General features: G+C 40.7%; 1 protein-coding gene across 2 annotated transcripts; it reads left to right on the top strand.

The window, feature by feature from the left end:
* Positions 2,689–25,136, top strand: GTSF1 (gametocyte specific factor 1). 2 transcript variants are annotated; one of them, XM_003126205.6, is made up of 9 exons: positions 2,696–3,032; positions 5,752–5,796; positions 14,338–14,438; positions 15,881–16,007; positions 16,440–16,523; positions 16,987–17,050; positions 18,118–18,212; positions 19,291–19,327; positions 21,800–25,136. In XM_003126205.6, exons 2-8 carry the CDS (start codon positions 5,781–5,783, stop codon positions 19,305–19,307), a joined length of 504 nt encoding a protein of 167 aa, XP_003126253.1. In that variant the 5' UTR covers positions 2,696–3,032; positions 5,752–5,780; the 3' UTR covers positions 19,308–19,327; positions 21,800–25,136. The 2 variants fall into 2 exon arrangements, with proteins under 2 accessions (XP_005663918.1, XP_003126253.1); XM_005663861.3 differs by lacking the exon at positions 19,291–19,327 and having other exon boundaries at positions 2,689–3,032.

Genomic DNA, 25,471 nt, shown 5'->3' with positions numbered 1-25,471 from the left:
ATATCCACAGGCAGAACCAGCAAGCATCAAAATCAGTTTAGGGTATTAATCCCAGCTAGCTCTTAGAATGACCCTGTGTAAGTGCCTGGTGTCTCTCTTTATTTTTAATTTTTTTTCTCTTTTTCAAAAATATTCAACCTGGCTGGAAAAGCAGTCTGAAAGAAAGCTCAGCAGGACTCTCAGATACAACAGGAACTTTCTGGGTCGGAAAAGAACCAACAAAGCATTTAAGGATAGAAAGAATAAATGTGTGGTGCATTTTTATTTTAAAATCGCTCCACTGAAAGACAGGTTTGGTATTTTTGTTTGTTTGTCTGAAAGTTGGTGGGCTCATTCACTGGTGCTAAATGGAACAGTTTTATCAGCTGAGAATGCTGTCACCCTGACAAGCCATTACTGAATGCACTGAAGCCTGACTTTGGATTCTGGTTTGGCACCCACTGCCTGTCTTCTCAAGCTCTTAGCTCTTTCTTTCCCACAAATTTCAATCTGCAGGTATCTGAATGAAAAGAATGGATGGGTCACCATAAATTTCCACCAGATTACTGCAATTTAAAGCCTGAAAAATCACTTTTGATTCAGATCACACTGGTCCCACTAATTCTACATGAATGATGCTGCAATAAATCCAGAGGTTTAGGATTTCATAAACATTACTTTTAAGATATTCCTAACAATCTGAAACTGGTTTGCCAAAACAGCAGCTTTTTCTAAAAAGCTTTGTGCTGAGCTTACAATGAAGCTTTCATTCTTAGCAATCATCTTTCGAAAGGCACTTTAACAGCTTGCTCCTCCTTCAAGGAATCATCTAGGCCATGCAGGTGAAAGAAGAGCTTTTGTAAATTCAAAACAGTGCCTAGGTCAGTGGTTCAAAACCCTGACTGAGCATTAGAATCATCTGGGTAGCTTTTAAAAAATAATTATGCCCAGCCCTTTCTGATTAATTGATCTGGGACCAGAACGTGGCCTAGTGTGTCTTAAAACCCTTCAGATGATTCTAACGTTCAAATAAGATTAAGAATCAGGAGTTCCCAGTGGCTCAGCAGTTAAGAACCCAACTAGCATCCATGAGGACGCAGGTTCAAACCCTAGCCTCACTCAGTGGTTTAAGGATCTAGCGTTGCCATAAGCTGTGGTGTAGGTCACAGACACAGCTTGTATCTCACATTGCTGTGGCTGTGGTGTAGGCCAGCAACTATAGATCCAATTGGACCCCTAGCCTGAGAACCTCCACATGCCGTAAAAAGACAAAAAAAAAAAAAAAACCCAAAGATAACAGTAGCCTCCAAACAAGAATGGCTTGGGCCCTATTTCCATCATGTTTCTTTCAGGATCTTAATATGAACCAAAGGCTGTGAAACACACTCTCTTCAGCCTCAGGGATGATTATTTAAAAAAAAAAAAAAACAACAGGAGTTCCCTTGTGGCTCAGGGGTTAAGGATCTGGCATTATCACAGCAATGACTGGTTACTGCAATGGCGTGGGTTTGAGCTCCAGCTGTAGAACTTCCTCATGATGCAAGTTGGGGGGGCGGGGACTGATAGCAATGCTTACACATCATTTATGTAAAAATAAAATGTCTCATGATCTTTTTCGCTAAAGCCTCATTTAGTTCTTGCTGTCAGGATAAGTTCTCCAAAATCATGTTTAGGCTCTATAAACCACTGAAATGTTCTAAAACCCCCAATATTTCAGCACCAGACTAATCCCAGAGTGCCTCCTCCTACCTTGGGCAATACAAAAATTTGTAATATCTTTTACTTCTTGGTTTTGAAAAATGCAAGATCTACCTGTAGTGTCAACCCCTTCCTTTTTCCTGTTTAAATCTCCAAAGGTCACAAGTCCCTTTTCTCCATAAAGCCCTCCTCAGGTCACTGTGGGCCCCACTGATTTCCTAATATAATTTACAGTCTCAGCCACTTTTCTAGCATCTGTTACACTGCCATTTAACCTTTTATCCACTTTGGGGCCTGTTTTCCTAGCACCTTGGAGACAAGAACTACTGCTTCCTTTTTTTTTTTTTTTTTTTTTGGTATCACAGTTTCCAAAACAAAGGTTCACAATATGTTTGGTTTTCCCCTATCAAATTATAATTTTCTAGCCCTCTTTACCTTGAGTTCTCACCTCAACTCTAAAACTCCCTTTAGGAGTTCCCGTCGTGGTGCAGTGGTTAACGAATCCGACTAGGAACCATGAGGTTGCAGGTTCGGTCCCTGCCCTTGCTCAGTGGGTTAAGGATCCGGCGTTGCCCTGAGCTGTGATGTAGGTTGCAGACGCGGCTCAAATCTCGCGTTGCTGTGGCTCTGGCGTAGGCCGGCGGCTACAGCTCCAATTCGACCCCTAGCCTGGGAACCTCCATATGCCACAGGAGCAGCCCTAGGATAAGGCAAAAAGACAAAAAAATAAATAAAATAAAACTCCCTTTAATCTGACTAGGGCATCCATCCTACCAAGCAGTCTCAAACTATTATTGATTTTTGAGAATCTAAAACGTGTGCTAGACAAAAACAACTAGATTCCTATTCTCAGAGATTAGTTATTGGGTTGGGGGGGGCCGGTTCCGTCTGCTTCTCTCCTTTCCAATTTTCCTCTTCCCTACCCTCAAAAATCTACTTTATCTTACTACCTGGACATCTTCCACAAACAAGCTTCTTTCTCACCGGTATCCACCAACCTCTAAGGAGTCCCATCCCCGACTCGAACGCCCATTTCTAAGCGCCCATTGTCTTTTCTAAGATGGCCGCCGCAAGGCTGGGGGAGGCAGGGTGAGCTCCATCCACACAAGGCCACGGTCAGGGTCGTTACGTCAGGGAGCCAGCAAAGCACAGGCCTGAGGGGTGAGAGGTGCCTGAGGCGGGAGGGCCGAGGAGGCCCACGGCCCTCGCTCGGGCGCAGCCCAGCCCCTCCCCCACGCCACCTCCGTCACAGGAAGTGGGAGCCCCACCCCCTAACGTCAGGGGCCGGAAGTGAGCGTTGCTGGGGCGCGGGTGTCTGGAGAAGGCGGCTGTAGGGAGAGCGTGTCTCCGCCGAGGTAGGAAAAGTACCCCGGCCCTGGCTTGGGGCATTCAAACAACTCCCCTTTAATGGGCTGGGACACCGTCACGTCTAGTATCTTCTCTTTTCCAGCCAGAGCTTTCAGCCTCGTGAGTTTTGGCAACTGGTGGTGCCGCGGCTGCTTCGTCCCCTCGAAGGCCTCCCCGCCTCCTTTGTCTCCGTTCTTTGAACCACCTTCCCCACCCTCTCCAGTTTAGTTCCATGATTTAAATCAACTCTGATTGTTTTAAGGAAGAAAAAACGGTGTTAGTGAGACCCCAGCTCTGTTACGATTTTAACCAGTTTCTTCAAACTACACACAACCAGCCCCCAAGCTGGACCAACCGTAATTTGTCCGTTTCTCTGTGGCCTGGTACTAGGGAAAGTGTAAAGAAGCACTTCTTAACAGTTTGGTACGGAAGATACTTAAGTGGACAGGGCTGAGTGACTGATGAGACTGTGGATTCCAGTGCCTTTCATCTGCTTGTAATTTAGTCTTTTTGCCCCCCAAGGATAGGGTGGCTTCCTCTAAGGTGTTGAAGCTGGCACTGATGCCTTTAAATGTCTTAAAATCAGAGGACATAGTACTTGGTTCTTCTTTCCAATTCTTTTATTTTTATTGAAAAAATGTAAAGTATGTATAAGTAAAACGTGTCAAAAAGAAAGTCAGAATTCCTTAATCCAGACATGAAAAAACTTTTATGGCAGTTTCCCCCAATGATGGGCATTTACAGGTGGGAGCTGCAGCAAATTACTAAACTAGAGTTCCAGCTGATCACTTGTATTTCCTATCATAGGTTCCAAGGCTGCTTATGTCATAGAATGGGGGGGAAGGGTGTGGAATTATATGAGATGGCAAAGGTGAGCTGCCTCTGGAGACAAGAGCTGTAAATCTGGCCACTTTTCAGAAGTTTCCTATGGGGATGGTTTTACCTAAATTTAGTTTTTTCCCATAGTGATTATTTAATCACAGTGCTCAATAAGGGGATCTCAGAAGAGGATTCAAACTTAAAAAAAAATTTTTTTTTGTCTTTTAATTTTTCACATTTCTGTTACAGACTTGTTCTTTTATGACTGTGTTACGCATAAAATAGTTTTTTGGGAGGGTTTTGGTTTTGGGTTTTTTTTGTTTGTTTGTTTGTTTGCTTTTTAGGGTCGTACTCACAGCATATGGAGATTCCCAGGCTAGGGATCGAATCAGAGCTACAGCTACCAGCCTATACCACAGCCACAACAACACAGCATCTGAGCCGAATCTGCGACCTACACCACAGCTCACGGCAAAGCCCAGATACCCAACCCACTAGCGAGGCCAGGGATGGTACCCACATCCTCATGGATACTAGTCAGATTCGTTTCTGCTGCACCACAATGGGAACTCCAAAAATGGACAGTTCTTAAGTCCTAGCATTCAGAAGTTTTCCCTTAATGCGTAGAAGAAATAAGTATTAACTGGAAAGATTTAAATAACCAAGTTTCTATCCATTTTAGCATAGGAGATGGGGGGAAGGGGGAGGTGAAGCAAACTGGAAAGAGTGTGGCACTCCTGATCGTATTTTTTTTTTTTTTTTTTTTGCCATTTCTTGGGCCGCTCCCACAGCATATGGAGGTTCCCAGGCTAGGGGTCGAATCGGAGCTGTAGCTGCCAGCCTACGCCAGAGCCACAGCAACGCTGGATCCGAGCCGCGTCTGCAACCTACACCACAGCTCACGGCAATGCTGGATCGTTAACCCACTGAGCAAGGGCAGGGATCGAACCTGCAACCTCATGGTTCCTAGTCAGATTCGCTAACCACTGCTCCATGACGGGAACTCCCTCCTGATCTTATTTAAGAAAAGTCAAGAGTTCCCTTGGCGGCTCAGTGGAAACTAATCCGACTAGTAACCATGAGGTTGCAGGTTCGATCCCTGGCCTTGCTCAGTGGGTTAAGGATCCGGCGCTGCCCTGAGCTGTGGTGTAGGTTGCAAATGCGGCTTGGATCCCGCGTTGCTGTGACTTTGGCGAAGGCTGGCGTCTACAGCTCTGATTAGACCACTAGCCTAGGAACCTCCATGTGCTTCGGGAAGGAGCCCTAGAAAAAGGCAAAAAGACAAAAAAAGAAAAGAAAAGTCATGGAAGTACTGAACTAGAATGTCTCTGGGCACATTGGATGAATTGAGTGTGTAGTCTGATAGAGGCTTCCAGGGTTCCCAGGTCCCGGAGGGGAAGCAAGATTGGCAACCTTGCCCATCCTGTATTTTTAAGGACTTGAAAGGGGAGCTTTAAAATAGTACCCTATTCCTTTGTTTATCCTGAAGTTTAAATAACAGTATTCTTGTGGGTTTGATTTGGCCTCTCTAATGTTAAATAGTACCAAACCCTAATAGACGATAAACAGTGACAAACAGTGTTTGTAAGGGCACTTAGAAAAGACTTCTTATCACCTGAATACAGTTTTAGTAGTCATATTTGGTTTTTCTTAACTGTTGGTGAGACCTAGAATTTATTCCAAGAGTGTGAATTAGGCAATGATTTTAAAATGGTTCAAAGTAGCAAAGAATGCCTTAAAGAGGAGAAGCTGGGGGAGGGGTGGGGAGGTGCTCTAAGCGTGTTCGATATAAATTGAACTTGGGTAACTTCAATTCTAGATTGACTCCACTTCTTAGAGCTACTTTTGCTACCTTTCATTTCTGATTCTCTGAACTATTGCCTTTTTTTTTCCCCTCCACCCCTCCAGCACTTGGATTTGGCACCTTCGTTTCCAACATGGAAGAAACTTACAGTATGTATCTCTTGTTGCTTTTAGAAAATAAGTTAAATTATTTACACTTAGTTTTGTGTCTGATAAGGCTTTATTCTATTGGGAAATATTCACATTTCTCACTAAACTGCTGCAAAGAAAAGGTCTCCCTAGAGACTTTTTTTTTTTTTTTTTTTTCATTTTTAGGGCCACACCCAAGGTATATGGAGGTTCCCAGGCTAGGGGTCTAATCGGAGCTACAGCTGCCGGCCTATACCACAGCCACAGCAACACCAGATCCGAGCCGTGTCTGTGACCTACACCACAGCTCACGGCAACGCTGGATCCTTAGCCCACTGAAGGCAGCCACGGATTGAACTCAAAACCTCATGGTTCCTAGTCAGATTCATTTGCACTCTGCAAGATGGGAACTCTGAGACTGTATTTTAGTAATGTAGAGAAGTGCCCAAATTTGAAACAAGACACTTGAAATTTAAAGAAATAGGAGGAATTCTCTGGTGGCCTAGTGGTTAAGGATTCTGCATCGACACTGCTGTGGCTTGGGTTCGATCCCTGGCCTGGGAACTTCCACATGCTGGGGAGTGACCAAAAAAATAGTAATAATGAATAAAACTATTGGATTTAAAAAAAAAATCAATCTTAAAAGTCATCAGGCTTTCTGAAAGCTACAGTTGGGACACCTGTGTTAAGCTATATTAAATGAAGCATTTTCATTCCTCACGACTTCAGTTTCTCCTGTTAAAGACACAGGGATAGTAACCCTTGGTTTCTTCCTATTTTGAGGGGTAATATGGCATACATAATATTGATTTACACTAAGTTTTTAGAATTAAAGAAATCCGGACTTCCCGTGTGGCTCACAACATAACTACTCGGCGTTGCTTCTACAGTGGCTGTGGCTCGACCCCTGGCCTGGGAACTTCCATATGCTGCAGGTGCAGCCACTTGTTTAAAAAAAAAAAAAAAAAAAGAATTAAAGAAATCCTAGGGAGGATTCTTCTCAAGTGATCCAGGAATCTTAGATGGCCCAACAAATTAAAAGGGAGCCAGGAGACCTAGAATCATGCAAATGTAAAATCAAGAGAGACCTGAAAAATTATTTCATTTAATGCTCAAATTTTACAAATGAGAAACTAGGACTTTATTTGCCCCAAGATTACACAGTTGGGGACAGAAGCAGTCTGTGTTTTGTTTTGTTTTTTTATCTTTTTAAGGCCGTACCTGCAGCATATGGAGGTTCCCAGGCTAGGGGTCTAATTGGAGCTGTGGCCACTGCCCTATGCCACAGCAATGCAGGATCCTTAACCCACTGAGCGAGGCCAGGGATCAAACCTGCATCCTCATGGATGCTAGTCGGGTTTGCTGGCTGCTGAGCCACGACGGGAATTCCCAGAACCAGTCTTATATGTTGTTTATATGTAGTGCCCTACTGAATACCACAGGCACTATGGTTTATAGACCCCAACCAAGTTTGAGGAACATCTGAGTGGATGAAACTTGTCAATAAGCCTACTTTGTTTCCTACTTTGCTGTCTTGTTCAGAATCTCTATAATTAGGAAGTTCTAAGTAAAGGATATTTTAATCCCATTCTGCCTTTAAGGAAGAATTCAACAGAATCTTTATCACCAACATATAGAAACTACAAGAGGAGTTCCCATTGTGTCTCAGAGGGGTAAGAACCCGATATTATCTCTGTGAGGATGTGGGTTCGATCTCTGACCTCGCTCAGTGGTTAAGGCTGTGGCATAGGCCTGCAGCTGCGGCTCCATTTTGACCCCTAGCCCCGGAACTTCCATATGCAGCAGGTGTGGCCGTAAAAAGGGAAAAAAAGAAACTACCTGGAAATGGTCTTTATTAATTATCTACATCAGAGGTTCTTAAGCTTTAGCATGCAGCAGAATCACCTGGGGGCTTATTAAAACATAGGTTGCTGGACCCCACTCTCAGCATTTCTGATTCAGAAGGGCTGGGATGCAAGAACTTGCTTTTCTAACATGTTCCCAGGTGATGACGCTAATCTGAGTATTTGAGAATAATGGATCTAGAAGGCTGATTCTCCTTGATCTTCTTTAGGGTTCCCTCCTTCACCGCCTTAATTTTTCTTAAAATATGTTAATTAAAATCTGAAATTTCCATGAGAGAGTTACATTTTATTTATTCTTGGAAGCTTACTCTACACAGTATTAAATTAGAAAGCAAGATCTCCTGTTTATATCTCTCATTCTTTACTTTCTTCAGTGGTGATATATATATCACCTGATTCTTTTAATTATTGCTACATGGCGCAAACATTTTTACATAGTGATAATCAATAGATTTTTGTTTAAAAAAGAAGGAAAAGGTGAATTCTGCTGTATATTTAAAATTTTTGTTTTGTAATTAAATAAATTTAATAAATAAGTTAGCTTGTGAAGAATCAACTCCTTTAAGTCTGTAGCATTTCTTTCTGCTTATGTCTTTCTTAAAAAACTTCATTGTTTTAAGATTTGAAAAAGAAAAATATCTCCTGGGAGTATATTAGAAATGCACAGTGTCAGGCTTCATCTCAAACCTGCTGAATCAGAACCTGCATTTTAACACAGTCCCCAAGTGATTTAACACCAAGAATCATGTTAGGGAAACATTGCTTTAGAATACACTTTATCTTTTACCCAAATTGATCCAAAACTCTAACCTTAATCTGATAGACTACTGAAGATCTCCAGCTTCTGTCTTTGAGTAGTACCTCTTAGCTGGTAATACTCTTGTCAGATTTAGTTCCTTGTTTCCATGAAGTTTCCTCTGTTTCTCACCATGGGTTCTGGGCCCCACCCACATATGAGGAATATCTGAATCTATGCTTTTGGAGGAAGCTGTCCATAGGGCCTACTTTATTTTCCAAATTAAGCTATATTCCCAGAAAGCCATTCAAAATTTTTGCTAGCAGTTTGATAGTATTTATTACAACTTTAAATGCATATATACTTCATTGTAGCACTCTTAGGTATCTGTCCAAGAGATATACAAGGCACAAAGAAGTATATATTAGATTGCTAGTCACAGCAATCTAAAAAAATCCTGGAAACAACTTAAATCTCTATCAGTGAGGGAACTGATTAAGGATCTATGGTATATCCATATGCAGCAATACATTATTTCTTTTTTTTTTTTTCCATCTTTTTAGGGCCACACTGGCGGCATATGGAGGTTCCCAAGCTAGGAGTTGAATTGGAGCTGTAGCCGAGGGCCTACATCACAGCTACAGCAACTCAAGGTCCAAGCCACTTCTGCGGCCTACACCACAGCTCATGGCAACACCGGATCCTTAACCCACTGAGCAAGGCCAGGGATTGAACCCGAGTCCTCATGGATGCTAGTGGGTTCATTAGCCGCTGAGCCAAAATGGGAACTCAAACAATACAATATTTCTTAAGTACTGACATAGAAGGAGTTCTAAGATATATTAAGTTTTTTTTAAAAAAAAGCATATAGGAGTTCCCTTGTGGCTCAATGGGTTAAGGATCCAGCAGTGTCATTGCTATGGCTCTGGTTGCTGCTATGGCTCAGGTTTGATTCCTGACCAGGGAACTTCTGCATGCTGCAGGTATGGCTAAAAAAAAGTTTAAAAAAAATTTTTTTCTTTTTATGGCCACACCAGCATATAGAAGTTCCTGGGCCAGGGGTCCCATCAGAGCTGCAGCTGAGGCCTACACTACAACCAAATCTGAGCTGCATCTGCAGCCTCTGCTGCAGCTTACAGCAATGCCAGATCCTTAGCCCACTGAGTGAAGCAAAGGATCAAACCCACATTCTCACAGAGACAATGTCAGGTCCTTAATCCACTAAGCCACGATGAGAACTCCAAGGTTTTTTTAATTTAAAACAAAACAAAAAGCAAATAGCAGAGTTCCTGTCGTGGTGCAGGGGAACAAATCCTACTAGGAACTGTGAGGTTGCTGGTTCAATCCCTGGCCTTGCTTAGTGGGTTAAGGATCCGGCGTTACCGTGAGCTGTGGTGTAGGTCGCAGATGTGGCTCAGATCTGGCGTTGCTGTGGCTCTGGCATAGGCCGGCGTCTACCGCTCCAATTAGACCCCTAGCCTGGGAACCACCCTATGCCTCGGGTGTGACCCTAAAAAGACAAAAAGCAGATAGCAAAATAGGTACAGGAAGTCTTTTCACATGCTACACTTTGTATACACTTTGAGGACGTTATGGTAAGTGAAATAAATCAGTCACAAAAAGACAAATGCTGTAAGATTTTACTTATATGAAGTCTCTAGAATAGTCATTCTAAACTCATAGAAATAAAAAGAATAGTGGTTTCCAGGAGTTGCAGGGAGGAGCAAATGGGAGTCGTTTAATGGGTATAGAGTTTCACTTTCGAAAGATGAAAAGTTCTGGAGATTGGAGTTCCTACTGTGGAGCAGTGGGATCAACAGCATCTGTAGGAGCACTGGGACACAGGTCCAATCCCTGGCCCAGCACAGTGAGTTAAGGATCCTGCATTGCCGCAGCTGCAGCATAAGTCATAACTGTGCCTTGGATCTGATCCCTGGCCCTGGAACTCCACATGCCACAGGGTGGCCAAAAAAGAAGAAAAAAAGTTCTGGAGATTGGTTGCACAATGGTATGAATATACTTAACACCACTGAACTAGACACTTTATTTTTTTTTATCATTTATTTATATATTTTTTTTTCTACTATACAACATGGTGACCCAGTTACACTTACATGTATACATTCTTTTTTCTCACATTACATGTTCCATCATAAGTGACTAGACAGAGTTCCCAGTGCTACACAGTAGGATCCCCCTGCTAATAAATCCCGAAGGCAACATTCTGCATCTATTTACCCCAAGCTCCCAGTCTCTCCCACCTCCTCCCCTTCCTCCTTGGCAACCAACCACAAGTCTGTCCTCCAAGTCCATGATTTTTTTTTCTGTGGAAAGGTTCCTTTGTGCCATATGTTATATTCCAAATATGTGATATTATATGGTATTTGTCTTTCTGACTTACTTCACTCAGGATGAGAGTCTCTGGTTCCATCCATGTTGCTGCAAATGGTATTATTTTGTTCTTTTTTATGGCTGAATAGTATTCCATTGCAGACATAGACCACATCTTCCTAATCCAGTCATCTATCAGTGGACATTTGGGTTGAGTCCATGTCTTGGCTGAACTAGACACTTTAAAATGGTTAAGATAGTAAATTTTGTGTTATATATATGTTATTACCATTAAAAATTTGGGGAGACCTCACCCGCAGCATGCAGAAGTTCCCAGGTGAGGGATCAAACCCTCACCACAGCAGTGACCACTCTGGATCCTTAAGCTGCTGAGGCAAGAGGGAACTCCTTTCCATTAAAAATTTTTAATTAAAAATAATATTTTTAATCAAAAATGAAATTGAGTTCCTGTAGTGATGTGGCAGAAACAAATCTGACTAGGAACCATGAGGTTTCAAGTTTGATCCCTGGCCTCGCTCGGTGGGTTGAGGATCTGGCATTGCCGTGAACTGTGGTATAGGTAGCAGATTCGGCTCGGATCTGGCGTTGCTATGGCTCTGGCGTAGGCCAGCAGCTACAGCTCCAATTGGACCCCTAGCCTGGGAACCTCCATATGCCGCGGGTTTGGCCCTAAAAGGACGAAAGATAAAAAAAAATAAATTAAAAATTTTTTAATCTAAAAAACCAATTTAGGGAGTTGCCCTGGCAGCTCAGTAGGTTAAGGATCCAGCATTGTCAGTGTTGTAGCTCAGGTCACTGATGTGGCAAAGATGTGATCCCTGTCCTGGGAGCTTCTCCATGCCACAAGCGCAGCAGAAAAAATAAAAATAAAAAACCAGTTTAGGAGTTCCTTTGTGGCCCAGCAGAAGGGAATCCAACTAGGAACCATGAGGTTGTGGGTTCAATCCCTGGCCTTGCTCAGTGGGTTAAGGATCTGGCGTTACCGTGAGCTGTGGTGTAGGTCGCAGACTCGGCTCAGATCTGGCATTGCTGTGGCTCTGGCATAGGCCAGCAGCTACAGCTCCGATTAGACCCCTAGCCTGGGAACTTCCATATGCTGTGGGTGAGGCCCTAAAAAGTAAAAATAATAATAATAATAATAAAATAAAAGAAGTCTTAGTGGATTAGTTAAACCACATCATTTAAAAAAAAAAAAAGTTTAGAGCTGACATGTTATCAGAGACCAGAAAGTAAAGCATTTTCAAAGGAAGCTATCATTGTCAACACTGATGATTGTCACTGTATGGGCAGTAAAGTGTGTATGAATCATAATGTCCATCCAGTCCATCAGCTGCTGACATGGGCTATCATTTGCTAGTGATGGAATGGATTAAATGAAGGGAAACTAGAATTTCATCTGTAAACTCTCCCTGGGTTTCCTGAAGCTTCAGAAATATGAAAAGATTTCTGGTCAGAAAAAGCCTGGTTGGCATAACAAGCCTACTTGTCCTCTAAGCCTTTTCATTCCTATTCATTCTGTCCTTCAAGTCACCTTTCTGGCTCATTTGCATCGTGATCATCGTTAGCAATTTATCCCGTGTTTACCACTCTTCCAGTGAAACTGTTTCAGTTCCCCACTGGCTTCTGATTTTCATAGCAGTCTCCAGGTTTATAAGCTTCTTATCAAATGTGAATTGTTTATCTTATTTCACTTTTATTATTGCCGTCAGTGGTGGCAACGGCATTTTATTAGGTTGCCTCTTGTCCTCATGATATGTTCAGGATATGCTTAACCATTTAATTTCCCTTTTTTAACAAGGCTTGTTAAAATTTGGGGCTCAGCCTGCACATTTTGCAAAGCCTAAGAATAGTTTTACACATTGAAAAACTTCTCTATTATCTGTTCAAACTATTGAAATGGGGGAGTTCCCATCATGGCTCAGCAGAAACAAATCTAAGATCCATGAGGACACAGGTTTGATCCCTGGCCTTGCTCATTGGTTAAGGATCCAGCATGGTGTTGGTCACAGACAAGGCTCGGACCTGGCATTACTGTGGTTGTGGTGTAGGCCAGTGCCTACAGCTTTAATTCGACCCCTAGCCTGGGAACCTCCATATGCCTCGGGTACAGCCCTAAAAAGCAAAAAAACAAAAACAAAAACAAACAAAACAAAACAAAAAACTATTGAAATGGTCCCTGAAAGTATAAGGGTACTTTTTTTTGGCTGCACCCATGGCATGCAGAAATTTCTAGGCCAGAGATTGAACCGGCACCACAGCAGTGACAACACCACATCCTTAACCTGCTATGCCACTGGAGAACTACATAAGAGTATTTTTAAATAGCTCGATATAGGTTAGGGGCTTTCTTTCACACAGCAGCTCTATATATCCACGGTTATCTTAACCTTAAGAGGTTCTCTTTTGGGGAGTCCCCTTGTGGCACCTTGGATTGGGGTTCCAGCCTTGTCACTGTAGCAGTCAAGGTGCTGCTGTGGCTTGGGTTTGATCCCTAACCTGGGAACTTCCACACAGCACTCCCCCCAAAAAAAGTTCTCTTTTTGCAGATTATTCTACATTTTTGTCTGGCCAATTTGATAATCACCAAATTAAAGAATTGTCTGGTTTTTTTCTCCTTATCTTGCAAATATAAAAAGTAAAACTCTCTATCTGGTAAGGGTATTGGTTTCATTTGAGAGGTAACTAGATTAACCAAGATCAGGAACTACTTATAGATGTATGTTAAAGCACACAGCTGAAATGAAATCTATCAATGAGTATTTCTCAAGCTTCTATAGAACATGTAACTGATACAGAGCAATGCTTACCAACTTTTTTCATGTCATGGCGTACTAGTAAATAGGGATGCTAGTGTAGGGGGTTAACTACCCTCAACTTGCCTTTGGACTAGTTGAAGAAGTGGGAACACATGCACTGAGCCCCCATATCACTGTATCAATACCATCCATTCCAGCCTTCAGCATACTGGCTGGGAAGCTCTGGTTGAGCTAGCTGGAGATAAGAATGCCTCTCTCTGAATTAGCATTTTAAAAAAGGAAAATATGTCATTTAATTTAATTTTTTTTTTTTGTCTTTTCTAGGGTCACACCCATGGCATAGGGGGTTCCCAGGCTAGTGGTCCAGTCAGATCTGTAGCCTCTGGCCTATGCCAAAGCCACAGCAACTCAGGATCTGAGCCTCATCTGCGACCTATACCACAGCTCACGGCAACGCCAGATCCTTAACCCATTGAGCGAGGCCAGGGATTGAACCCACAACCTCATGGTTCCTAGTCAGATTCGTTAACCTCTGAGCCACGACAGGACCTCCTACTTAATTTTTAGTTTATAATAAGGGTAACCAACAATGAAAATAATACTTATGTACAACCAAATATGAAGACCACCTCCCATGATTGCTGGCTTTGCTGGACTAACTAAGATATGATAACACATTTTATCTTCTTAGAGTTAAATATCTTCAAATGTTTTTTTAAAAATTCCAAGTCGTCATCAGACTGTCTTGTTCAGTTCTTACAGATTCTGTTGAAAAATCCAATGTGCCGGGGATATTGAAGTTTTTACAAGGGCCTGTTAAGCTTTATGCTCACCTTGTTTTTCTTTCTTTCAGTCGATTCCCTGGACCCTGAAAAGCTCATACAATGCCCCTATGATAAAAATCACCAGATCAGGGCCTGCAGGTTTCCGTATCATCTTATCAAGTGCAGAAAGGTAGGGTATTATTTTTGTAATTTGCCTTGTGATGCCCTCCTGAGTTCTTTTAAAAAGCCAAATTTGGGGTTTTTTTTTTTTTGAGATCCTTTTTTTGTGTGTGTGTTTTCTAGGGCCACACCCACAACATATGGAGGTTCCCAGGCTAGGGGTCCCATCGGAGCTGTAGCCACTGGCCTACACCACAGCCACAGCCACACCAGATCCGAGCCACATCTACGACCTACACCACAGCTTACAGCAACACCGGATCCTTAACCCACTGAGCGAGGCCAGGGATGGAACCCGCAACTTCATGGTTCCTAGTCAGATTCGTTAACCACTGAGCCATGACGGGAACTCCTAAAAAGCCAAATTTTGTAAATATCAAATAATTTAGTTCCTTATTTTAAAACAAAACAAGAGAACAAAATAAAGTGTTTAATATCACCCAAATCCTATGTTAAATTTACCAGTAATTTAAAAAATTTATTAGAAGCAAAAGATATATCACAAATAATACTCAAAAAAGCAGGGAGTTCCTGGTTAGTGGTTAGGACTTGGCACTTTCACTGCTGTGCCCTGGGTTCAATCTCTGGTCTAGGAACTAAATTCCACATCAAGCTATTGCACACCATCGTGGCGCAGTGGTTAACGAATCCGACTAGGAACCATGAGGTTGTGGGTTTGATCCCTGGCCTTGCTCATTGCCGTGAGCTGCGGTGTAGGTCTCAGATGTGGCTCGGATCCCGTGTTGCTATGGCTCTGGCGTAGGCCAGTGGCTACAGCTCCAATTCGACCCCTAGCCTGGGAACCTCCATACACTGCAGCAGCAGCCCAAGAAGCAAAAAGACAAAAAAAATAATAAAATAAAATAAAATAAGGAACTTGATCAGAGTAGACTCTGTCGTTTGGGTTTTTCCTTAGTGAAATAGCTGAAATAAAGTTCAAGTTGTTCAGAGCCTCATTTCAGGCATCATTACTTTAAATAAGCATTCCTGTGTTAATCTGAAAAATCTTTGCATTTGCCTCTTCTGCAGCTCCCTTCCAACAGCTCTTTTCCTGCACTATTATATTGCAGTAGCAGGGGCACTACTGCAATGCAGGCTGAGTGTTTTAGTGTCGCTATTCATCCTGAATATCAGTTTTCAGTGACATCCAGAGAGCTCGACCATTACATGCTATGCAGCCTGAATCTTGCGTCTCTGAGAAGTAAACAAGAGGAGATATGGTTCAAATACTCATTCCTAAATTCTCTGTTTACTTCCATACACTGTAACCCTAGTATCTGTGTTGTCAGTCTTTGCTGTCATAACAAAGAGGCTCAGGTTTTGATGATTTTGAGGAAATGTCTCTATGAGTCTATATGAATGATAAATAATTCCTTCCTAATTTTGTACCATAAGTTTTCCTACCATAGTTAAGCCACAGTTTATTGATGGACCCCTTTAATTTTTTCACAGAATCATCCTGATGTCGCAAACAAACTGGCTACTTGTCCCTTCAATGCTCGCCATCAGGTTCCTCGGGCTGAAATCAGTCATCATATTTCAAGCTGTGATGATAAAAGCTGTATTGAGCAAGATGTAGGTAAGACTGACTAGCTGAAATGTTTCAATGCTAGAGGTTATTAGCCCCTTCACATTTGTATGATGCTACATTATCACCTTGATTTTTGGCTTTTATCATTTCAAAAGAATAGTACTTTTCTGCTCTTTTATGTCAGGTTGTGTTTGTCAGACTACTTTATCTTCTGAACAATCTGATTCATTTTACTAATAATTCACCTAAAAATTAAAATCCTTTTATTGTTATAAATATGGCAGAATCTTTGCTTCTGCTTCTCTTTCTTGTCTTCTGTCAGCAAGGGGATAAGACCTCTCTATTTAGCTTTCATCCCATCCATTTTTCAGAAACAAAGACACGTTAGGATACCCTGCAACCTTTTAAGCTACTAACCCCTTTAAACATAATAACTTGATAATGTCCTCTTCTTAAGTCAGAATCCCTGTTGTCTTGCAGTCAACCAAACCAGGAACCTTGGACAAGAGACCCTGGCTGAGAGCACATGGCAGTGCCCTCCTTGCGATGAAGACTGGGATAAAGGTGAAGTGCCTCTACATCTTCTTCTTCGCAACATCTAAATCTCAAGTCATTTGCTTTAGACAGAAGGAAGATTTTCCTATTTTATGAACATACCATGTGGTTCAGAATGCCTTATTATTTTTATTGGGCCCCATACAAGCACATTTGTATCTCTGTGCAGACACGTGGAACAGCCTATTCCTCTTGATTGGAAAAAGCACTTCTTTGCATCTATTTTTTTCCATAAATTGTGTTGTACCATCTGTGTTTGGTTTTACTAGGCACGTTTATTATTATTTATGTCTCTTGTGTTTATATCCTTCAATTAAATTCTTGCTACTGTGTCACTTAGGCAGGGTACTTGATCAGTTTTTACTTGCTTCTCTAAACTTAAGTTTATTATTCCACATCTTACAGATTCAACTAGCATGAATTGGTAGTTTACCTAGTAGAACCATAAACTATGTTTTTCCTCCTTTGGCAGATTTGTGGGAACAAACCAGCACCACATTTGTCTGGGGTACCGCCAACTACTGTGGCAACAACAGGTAAATGAAATGGACTCATTCCCACCACTGCCTCCCAAAATCAAAGTACTCTGTTACCAGTAGAAGCCACCAAAGCAGGCATTGACCTATTTTCTTGATTGTGTTATTTGATGGTAATTTAGTCTAGATATAGTTTGGGTGGGGTTTTTTCCCTATTGATTCCTTGATTCATAAAAAGGTTGCATGCTCTGTGTTAATCACTGTAGGAACACAAAAACTCTAGCTGACAGTCTAGCAAGGGAGCCAGTGGCACAAGACATTCTTATATCTTAGTTGAGTTGTTTACTAGGTTCGCACATTTTAATTCTTTGAAAAAAATCTCTACCTGTGTCACGTGGATCATTTTTACTCTGGGTAACTGGTATCAGAGGAAAAAGTAATCCTAAAAGTTCTAGAAATCGGGCAGTCCATAATACCAACTGGGTAGAGAAGAAAATGCATCCCTTCTTCCCACTGATTTTGTATCTAATTCAAAAAGATCAAGTTTCAAATCCAAATGAGAATATTTCTGGATTAGAAAATTAAGGAATTAGATGCTAGATGACCTCATTTTCTCCCTCAGATAGAATGCTTATCAATTTTTATTTCTTAGCTTCTGAGTTAAGGAGCTATTGTAAGTGTACAGTTAGTTATTTTAAGTTTACCTTAAGCACCGAGGTAGAAAAACGTAAAGATGAATTCCATTGATAGAGTTTTAATTTTACCTCAGTTCTATGAGATTTGTTGCCTTTAGTTTGGTTGTCTTGACGTTTTATTTTCTATCTTGAGTTTATTTAGTTGATGAGCCTGTCATACAACTGAACAGTAGATGGCATTGCAGTTTATCTCAATTTCAGAAAATGAAAATGGTTAGACCCATCTTAATGCCTGTACAGAACAGTGAGCTTTCCAGAGAAGTGGTAATCATTGTAATTGCAAAAATGTTTTGATGGAAATGTGTTTACATTTCAGAATGAAGGTTGTTGTTTTCCCCCAAATTACAAAAAGCACATTTCAATTGTCTCGTGTGTGCCTGCCTGAAGAATACAGATATGCTGGCATAGTCAAATTCATCTTTCTTTTTGCAGCCCTGCAAGCAACATAGTTATGGAACATAAGAGTAACCTGGCTTCAGGCATGCGTGTTCCCAAGTCTCTGCCGTATGTTCTGCCATGGAAAAACAGTAAGTGAAATAGAGGAGAAACGCGTTTACTCTGTTCCTTTTGTTAAATACAGTTGGCCTTGATTATTTGAAGATATGCTCAGTCTGAACAAACAAACACTTACACTCACATAACCCTGAGAGTGAGTGCTTCCTTAAATATTGTACCCTAAGCACCTCACTCACTTCACCCTAGTCCTGACCCTGGCTAATAACAGGAAAGTACAAGATCACAGAAGCTTAAAGAATTTTTTCAAGATAAGGTGACCACTGATACCAAATAGCATGGTAAGTTTGGGGACCAATAAAAAGGCTTTTGATTTTGGCTAAGAGGAAATTCTCCCTGGTTTTCAAGGCATAATATCTATGGAGAATTGGAATTAGAAAGTGGATTTCAGGGGCCTAAAAGGAAATGAGTAGAGAAAAAATGAATGTAATAAGTTATAATAACCAGCATAAGAATAGCATTCAGATATCTTCCCTAGGTTTCAGAGACCATGATGAGTAAGCAAGCACTAAATTCGTATCATACCAACCTCGTAAAGAAATTCCCACAAATGGAACACCCAAGATATTGTCTTTTTTTTTTTTTTTTTTTTTTGCTGCACCCATAGCATGTGGAAGTTCCTGGGCCAGGGATCGAACCCACGCCACAGCTGTAACGAGAGCCACAGCAGTGACAAGATCAGATCCTTAACCCATGGAGCCATGAGGGAACTCCTATCATTTTTATTTAATACAAACTTTCTTTTCCTAATGTTGCCTCCAAATTCAGATTCCCTTGATTTCAGTGTTTGCTACTGTTTGAGATAATTTTTAGATGGCTAGAGGATCCCCTTTAAAACATTTTTCTTTGGATACTTAAATTTCCCCAAAAATGAGATCACCAAATCATATGCCATAAAGGCCTAATAGGTAGAGGACTCTTTGCTTTTCCCATGCTCTTGAGTAGAATCCATGTTAATTTTAAATTCTTCGACTTTAAATATTATAATTCCATCTACTCCAGGAATAAGTCATTTGTGTTTAGTAAGAATAGGGAATGAAGTGAATTTCAATTGACATGGTATACTTATTTTGAAATATTTCTACTCCGTAGATGGAAATGCACAGTAACTGAATATCTATCTCATCAAGTAAGTGTTTCAGTTTTATTTCACTGTTTCTTCAGATGGTAGCAAGAGATAACTGGACATAAAGCAATATGAGTCCAATTTTCTTTCTGATTATGGTACCGAATTAAAGCTTTGTGTGTGCCTGTGTTTTTTAAGTATATAGCCTCTGTTATGGCTTTACACACTAATGAATAGGCATTTACTAGTTAAATTAGAATTTTGTTACATGCCAAGTTGCTTTCCCTAATGTTAGTATGCATTGCCTTTTTCTTTTTTTTTTTATCAAAGTTGCATTCTAGATCTATCATGCTTTTTTAATGGACTGAGATTAATCAGACAGCTGTGCTTCACTGCTCTGCAATTCTTTCCCAGTGCAGTACAGTTTAACACTCATCAAAAAATTCATACTCTTTTTAATGAGCACTTTAAAGTTTTGGGTCTCTAAAAGTCTTGCACTGTTGATCTTATCTGAATATTTGATTTAGCAGAAACTCCCAAAGTCTATATAAAGAAACCAAAATCTTTTCATTTTCACAGATGAAGCCCTTCTTTAGGTCACCCTGTATACCCATAGCAGAACCAGATTTAACCTTCAAATGCTGTCTTGCTGAGGTTGCCCAGCCACACTGCTTCTGGCAACAGGAATATTATTGGGCTGGGAAGGGGATGATAACCCCCCACTGTTTTATAGATAGTAGACCTTCAGTGAATAACTGTTGAATGAATGGCCTGTAGCCTTCTAATCCATTCACTTTTTCTGGACAGTGAAGTAGATGGATCTTCTGTGAGTCAGGGTTTATTTTGTGCCAACGTGGATGTTTCTTCCAGTGAGAAGCAGGAAAGAGATTCTAAGAGCAAATACCACAATATCACTTGTTTCTCCATACTGTAAAATTCGCCAATTTTATTGGTAGGTTCTGACATCAAATTACTAAATATATCTGGAAGCCAGAAAATAGGATTTGGCCCCAGAAAGGAAAGAGACACAACTACACTGGGGTGTATCAAGAAAGGACATACAGACCTGGGTAAATGGTGAACTTTGAATCCTTCTCTGACACGCTGCATTAGATGTTTGATGCTCATACAGGATGGGTAGCTACCTACTAAAATGGCTTCTCTGAAGTGAAAGCCTAGGAGAAATGTCTATCACTTTTTTTTTTTTTTTTGCTTTTTAGGGCTGCCCTCGCAGCATATGGAGATTCCCAGGCTAGGAGTTCAATTGGAGCTACAGCTGCCAGCCTACACCACAACCACAGCAACGCAGGATCCAAGCCACATCGGCTACCTACACCACAGCTCATGGCAACACCAGATCCTTAACCCACTGAGCAAGGCCAAGGATGGAACCTGCAACCTCATGGCTCCTAGTCAGATTCATTTCCACTGCACCACGACAGGAACTCCCCTCTATTATTTTTCTGCTTTGTAACTTAACTCTTTGCTGATAAACTCCTTACACACTGAAATTTTTTTTCTGCGTAAACCCTGAGGAATCAGGGAGAAAAATAGATAAGAAGCTTTAAACAGACACAGACCTTCTTATCCTCTTAATAAACATCATTTTTTGTCTTTTTTTTTTTTAAGGGGCTCACCCTCGGCATGTGGAAGGTCCCAGGTTAGGGGTCGAACTGGAGCCGTACAGCTGCCAGCCTGCACTACAGCCACAGCAACGCAGAATACAAGCTTTTTCTGTAACCTACACCACAGCTCACAGACGCTGGATCCGTAACCCACTGAGAGAGGGCAGGGATCGAACCTGCATCCTCATGGATACTAGTCAGATTCATTTCCACTGAGCCACAACAGGAACTCCAATAAACATCATTTTTGAATGCCTGGTTGTTGCAGAATTCCCTTCTTTGGGTGGGTACACACACCCAAAGATAGAAGACATGACTTATTCCCTTAAGGCACATAAGAATGGGTGGAGAATTTTTTTAATGCACATACATGATAAGGGTTTGTTCGCCTTGCACTTAATGTTTTTTATCCCATTTGTGTCTTTATCAACAACTCCAATTTTACCAGACAGTGCCTCAAAAGCAGGTAATACCATATTAATTTTTGTTCTCCTAATGTACATTCTAATGGCTCAAAAATATTGAATTAATGAGTAGCTACAGTATATGAGAAGAGAAAAATATCAATATAATTAGAATTAATCCAGAATTGTCTGGAGAAGTCAATTGCCTGGATGGTCAATTCTGATTTTCTCCTCACCCATGAAACTGTTGACACAAGGAGTATATATTGATCTCTGTATAGAATGTTTTTTTAATTCAATTAACAAGTTTCTATGTGCTTAGTGGTACTAAAGAGGTAAGGGTCAGAAAGTACTTGGTGTTCTGCCATCAACAACAGATCTGCCAGCAGACCAAGAGATTTTAATTGGGCTGTAGTTGTGTGGCCCATTTTCAGATGTAGTTGGTGCTTTTGTCATGAAAAGAAGTAAGAACTCTGTTTTTTTTTTCTTTTCTCATTTCCTTGCAGATGCCACACCCTAGAAGACTCTTGCTTCTTCCTGCTACAGTGGGTTCTTCATTTTTTTTCCTCCTAATCTAATTATAGAAAGATAAATTGTCTGTGACTTTCAAACTGACAAGTACCTTTTTTTTTCTCCCCTCTTTGAGTCCTTACTCATTTGATGCAAGAAAGAACCCTCATACTCAGAAGAACTGTTTTGAATAAACCACCATTGTAGATAGCTTGATAGTTTGGTTAAGTACCTGCAGCTCCAAGATCAGAAATCACATCCCATTCCACATTAATGAAACAGAATCATTTAAAGTTATCCTAAAGGATTTAGCTGAAGTAGGCAAGAAACTTGGGTTGGAAAAAGTAACTGTATTTGTGTTCTCTGACACACATGGACCAAATTCTTTTTAGCGTCTGTAGAATTGGGCCTTTTCTGAAGAGTGCATCTGTTTATTAATGTTGTTAGCATTTATATGTAGCAGTATGCCCCATTCCTGTTTAGAATCTTTAGGACATCTTGCTCCCTGAATATTTCTAACCTAGGGTAGGTTTCTTTCATTTCTTTGCTCTTTCTCACGTTTCAGCTAGATACTGTACTAGCTGTCAAACCATGTGTGGATTATGTAGGAGTGGAGATTGGAATGGAGAGGAGGAACTAATGTACATGTGGAGAAGAGATAGCTTTCCACCTGTGTGTGAAATTTGATTAAGCTTTAAAGCTAAAATGTGTGAAGGCTCTGCTGACTACCCTGGGACATGTGAATAATAAGTTAGATTTCTCAAACACCCAAGGCTCTGACTACCAGAGCATCTTATTGGCCTTTACAAGGAGACTTCCTAATCTCCAAACCAGTTTTTTGTTTGGTTGGTTGTTTTCAGGTTGGTGTGCTTTGGTTTTAAAACCATCTGGCATGAGGAAGGATTCGGGATCTGACATTGGCATAGATAGGGACTTGAGTGAAGCATACTGATCCATAATTCCAAAAATGATCTATTTAGCATTATTTGTAGGGGGAGTGCACTCTTGTGCAATGCCTCTTCCATGAGTTTTACACAAAACAAGATTGTATCCTGATGAAGCAGAGCTATCTTTTTATTTAGTTCCTGTCTCTAAAAACAGATTCAACATAAGCCCCAGTACAGTAGTACTTCTGCTCCTAGCTGTGTGAATAAGAGAATAAGTTAGACCATTTCTTCTGGAGAGGGAAAAAAAAAACACCTATTATGCCCTCAATTCTAGTCACTTATGTTTATATATCAGTCAACAACTCAAAACAGTTTAGCTTTATTTTTAAAAATCTTAATTAGAATATATAAGACCCTTTTGATTTCATTTGTTTGAATGATGACAGCCAGAACTGTCTATACTATACTTGTAACCCGGAAATCCTGCCTAGTTAGGAAAAACAGGGGTGTGATCTTACTGCAAAGAATTAGCTACTTGAGGAATTCCCTGGTGGATCAGTGTGTTAAGGATCCAGCATCATCACCACTGTGGCTCTGGTTACTGCTATAACAAGGGTTTGAACTCTGGCCCAGGAACCTCTGCATACTATGGGCAAGCCAAAAAAAAAAAAAAGAAAAAAAAAGGAATTGGCTGTTTGAATACAATTCAGCGAAGGAATTAAACAGAAAATACTTTGTTTTTTAAATATCTAAAGGAGCAAGATAGGCTAGCATCTATCCTTCATGAAAAACCTTATGTTGTTTGCCCACCACTACTAGAACTTAACTGCAACGCATCTGGTTTCTTGGAGTGAACAACACTCACTATAGGAGAATGCCTGCCTACGTTAATTTTGTCAGCTCACATAATAGACAACCCTGTTGTTTCTCTAGTAAACTAATGATTAAAGCCGCCAGTTTGTCTGGTCTGGGAGCTTTCAGAGACTGTTTAGGATTTTTATTGGGTGTAGGATTCACTAGTCTGGATTTAGTTTGCTGGAGATTTTTGGACAGTCCCAAAAACTAGAACATAGAGGTGACTGTTTACTACTTCTGTCAGAAGGTGGGAAGAGAAGCTACTTATTTTTGAGACCTTCTTTTTCAGGGGGATTGTGAACAGTGGGAGGGAAACAATTGAATATTCTACCTTAATTTCAGTTAAAGTCAAGTGTTATGGTTAAAGGTTAAATGCAGATGTGTTTCAAAAGCTTATCTTAGAGAGCCTGTGAGTCCTGCATTTTGATCTTATCCTGGGCTTCTCTCTCTACCCCAAGGAGAAGATTTGCTTTTTGGAAGACTGCCTTTCTTTGCAGATATTCTAGAAGTGCCACTGTGATTTGCAAATGTTCTTACCAGGAATAAACAAATGTAGGTAATAAATGATGCTTAGCTCTCCTGCTAGCTGTACCTGAGCTAAACAAGGAGTGTTTAGATTTAATTTCACATGGTACAATGCAGTAGCCTTTCATTGGTGAGACAGAACAGTAGCTGCTTGTGTTAGTCTCTTAGACAAAACGTTAGTCTCTAGTCATTCGTAGAGTCCTTTAGTTGCACTTTTCACAAATCATATTAAACTCCAAAGTAGACAGAAACCAAGGAGATGACACTATACTTCTTATTACCATTTTTTTAAAGAGGCAGCTTATAAAAATCTAAGTGATTTGTGTACTATATTTTAAATGATTGAAGCAGGATTGGCCTTGGGAAAAAGATACCACTAAGAAAATATTTGTTTTCTTGTGCCAATTCCCTGGGTAGTATAAGGAAAACTACTTAAGTCCCATGAGAAAATTACTATAGTGACTGCTCATTCTTTTGACGACTGTCTTCCTGGCACTGTTGAGGATCAGAACCTACTCACATTCCACTTTACAATCATGGCCTCTTCAGAGGCCGCTGACAACTCATTAACCTGTTACCAAATACCAACAGTCTCTGCTTTCTATTCCAGTCATATTTAGGTCTGATCAACACAGACCTGTGTATGAGCAGGGCATTTATTTGCCCTTGACATAGCAATTCCACTGCCTGGTCCAACTTACTTAACTCTTATCAACTTGGTAACTGGTAGGACAGATAAAAAAATCTCGGGGTGTTTATAGCTAGGAAGAACAGTATCCTAGGCCAGACAGTAACCCTAGAGGACAACAATATGGTCAGCAGATTTGCATTTGTGTTTACCTTGTTTAAAGACGGCATTTATATGAAACTAAAACAGTGTAAGCACCTTTGATGAAAGTGAAAAAGATAAGTTTGGTTGTTTTATTTTATGCTGTTTATATATACACATATATGTGGAAGAAACAAATCCAGGTTTTAAGAAAAACTACTGCATGTGAACCCAACCAGGCCTCTTAATTTTTGTTAAAATACTTGTCACTAAAATAAAGTATGCTCTCCCAGTTCATCTGCTTCAGTCCTGTTTCCTCAGGCTTGGCTTTTTCAGGATTTCACTGGAGAGGGTCAGGGGCTTAGATCATTTAGCTCCTTGTGTTGGTTTTCTCTAGAGTAGAACTTTATGGCAGAGGTGCAAATCGAAAGTGATGGAAAGTCTTGATCTTGAGATTAGAAGTTCCATTGAGATATCCTTTTGTTGATTGGAGATTTCAACGGAAGAGCCAATGTTGTGGTTTTATAAAACCCTTGAAAAATAAGCACTGATATGATCCCACTAGGTATGTAACTTTGATATCCACCTATCATATCTCATTTACACTGAGAGCTGGAAGGGAGCTTAGAGAG

This window comes from Sus scrofa, chromosome 5 (genome assembly GCF_000003025.6).
Source record: "Sus scrofa isolate TJ Tabasco breed Duroc chromosome 5, Sscrofa11.1, whole genome shotgun sequence".
NCBI classification, from domain to species: Eukaryota; Metazoa; Chordata; class Mammalia; order Artiodactyla; family Suidae; genus Sus; species Sus scrofa.
Note: the sequence above shows the minus strand (reverse complement) of the source record. Positions and strands in the feature narration are given on the sequence as shown.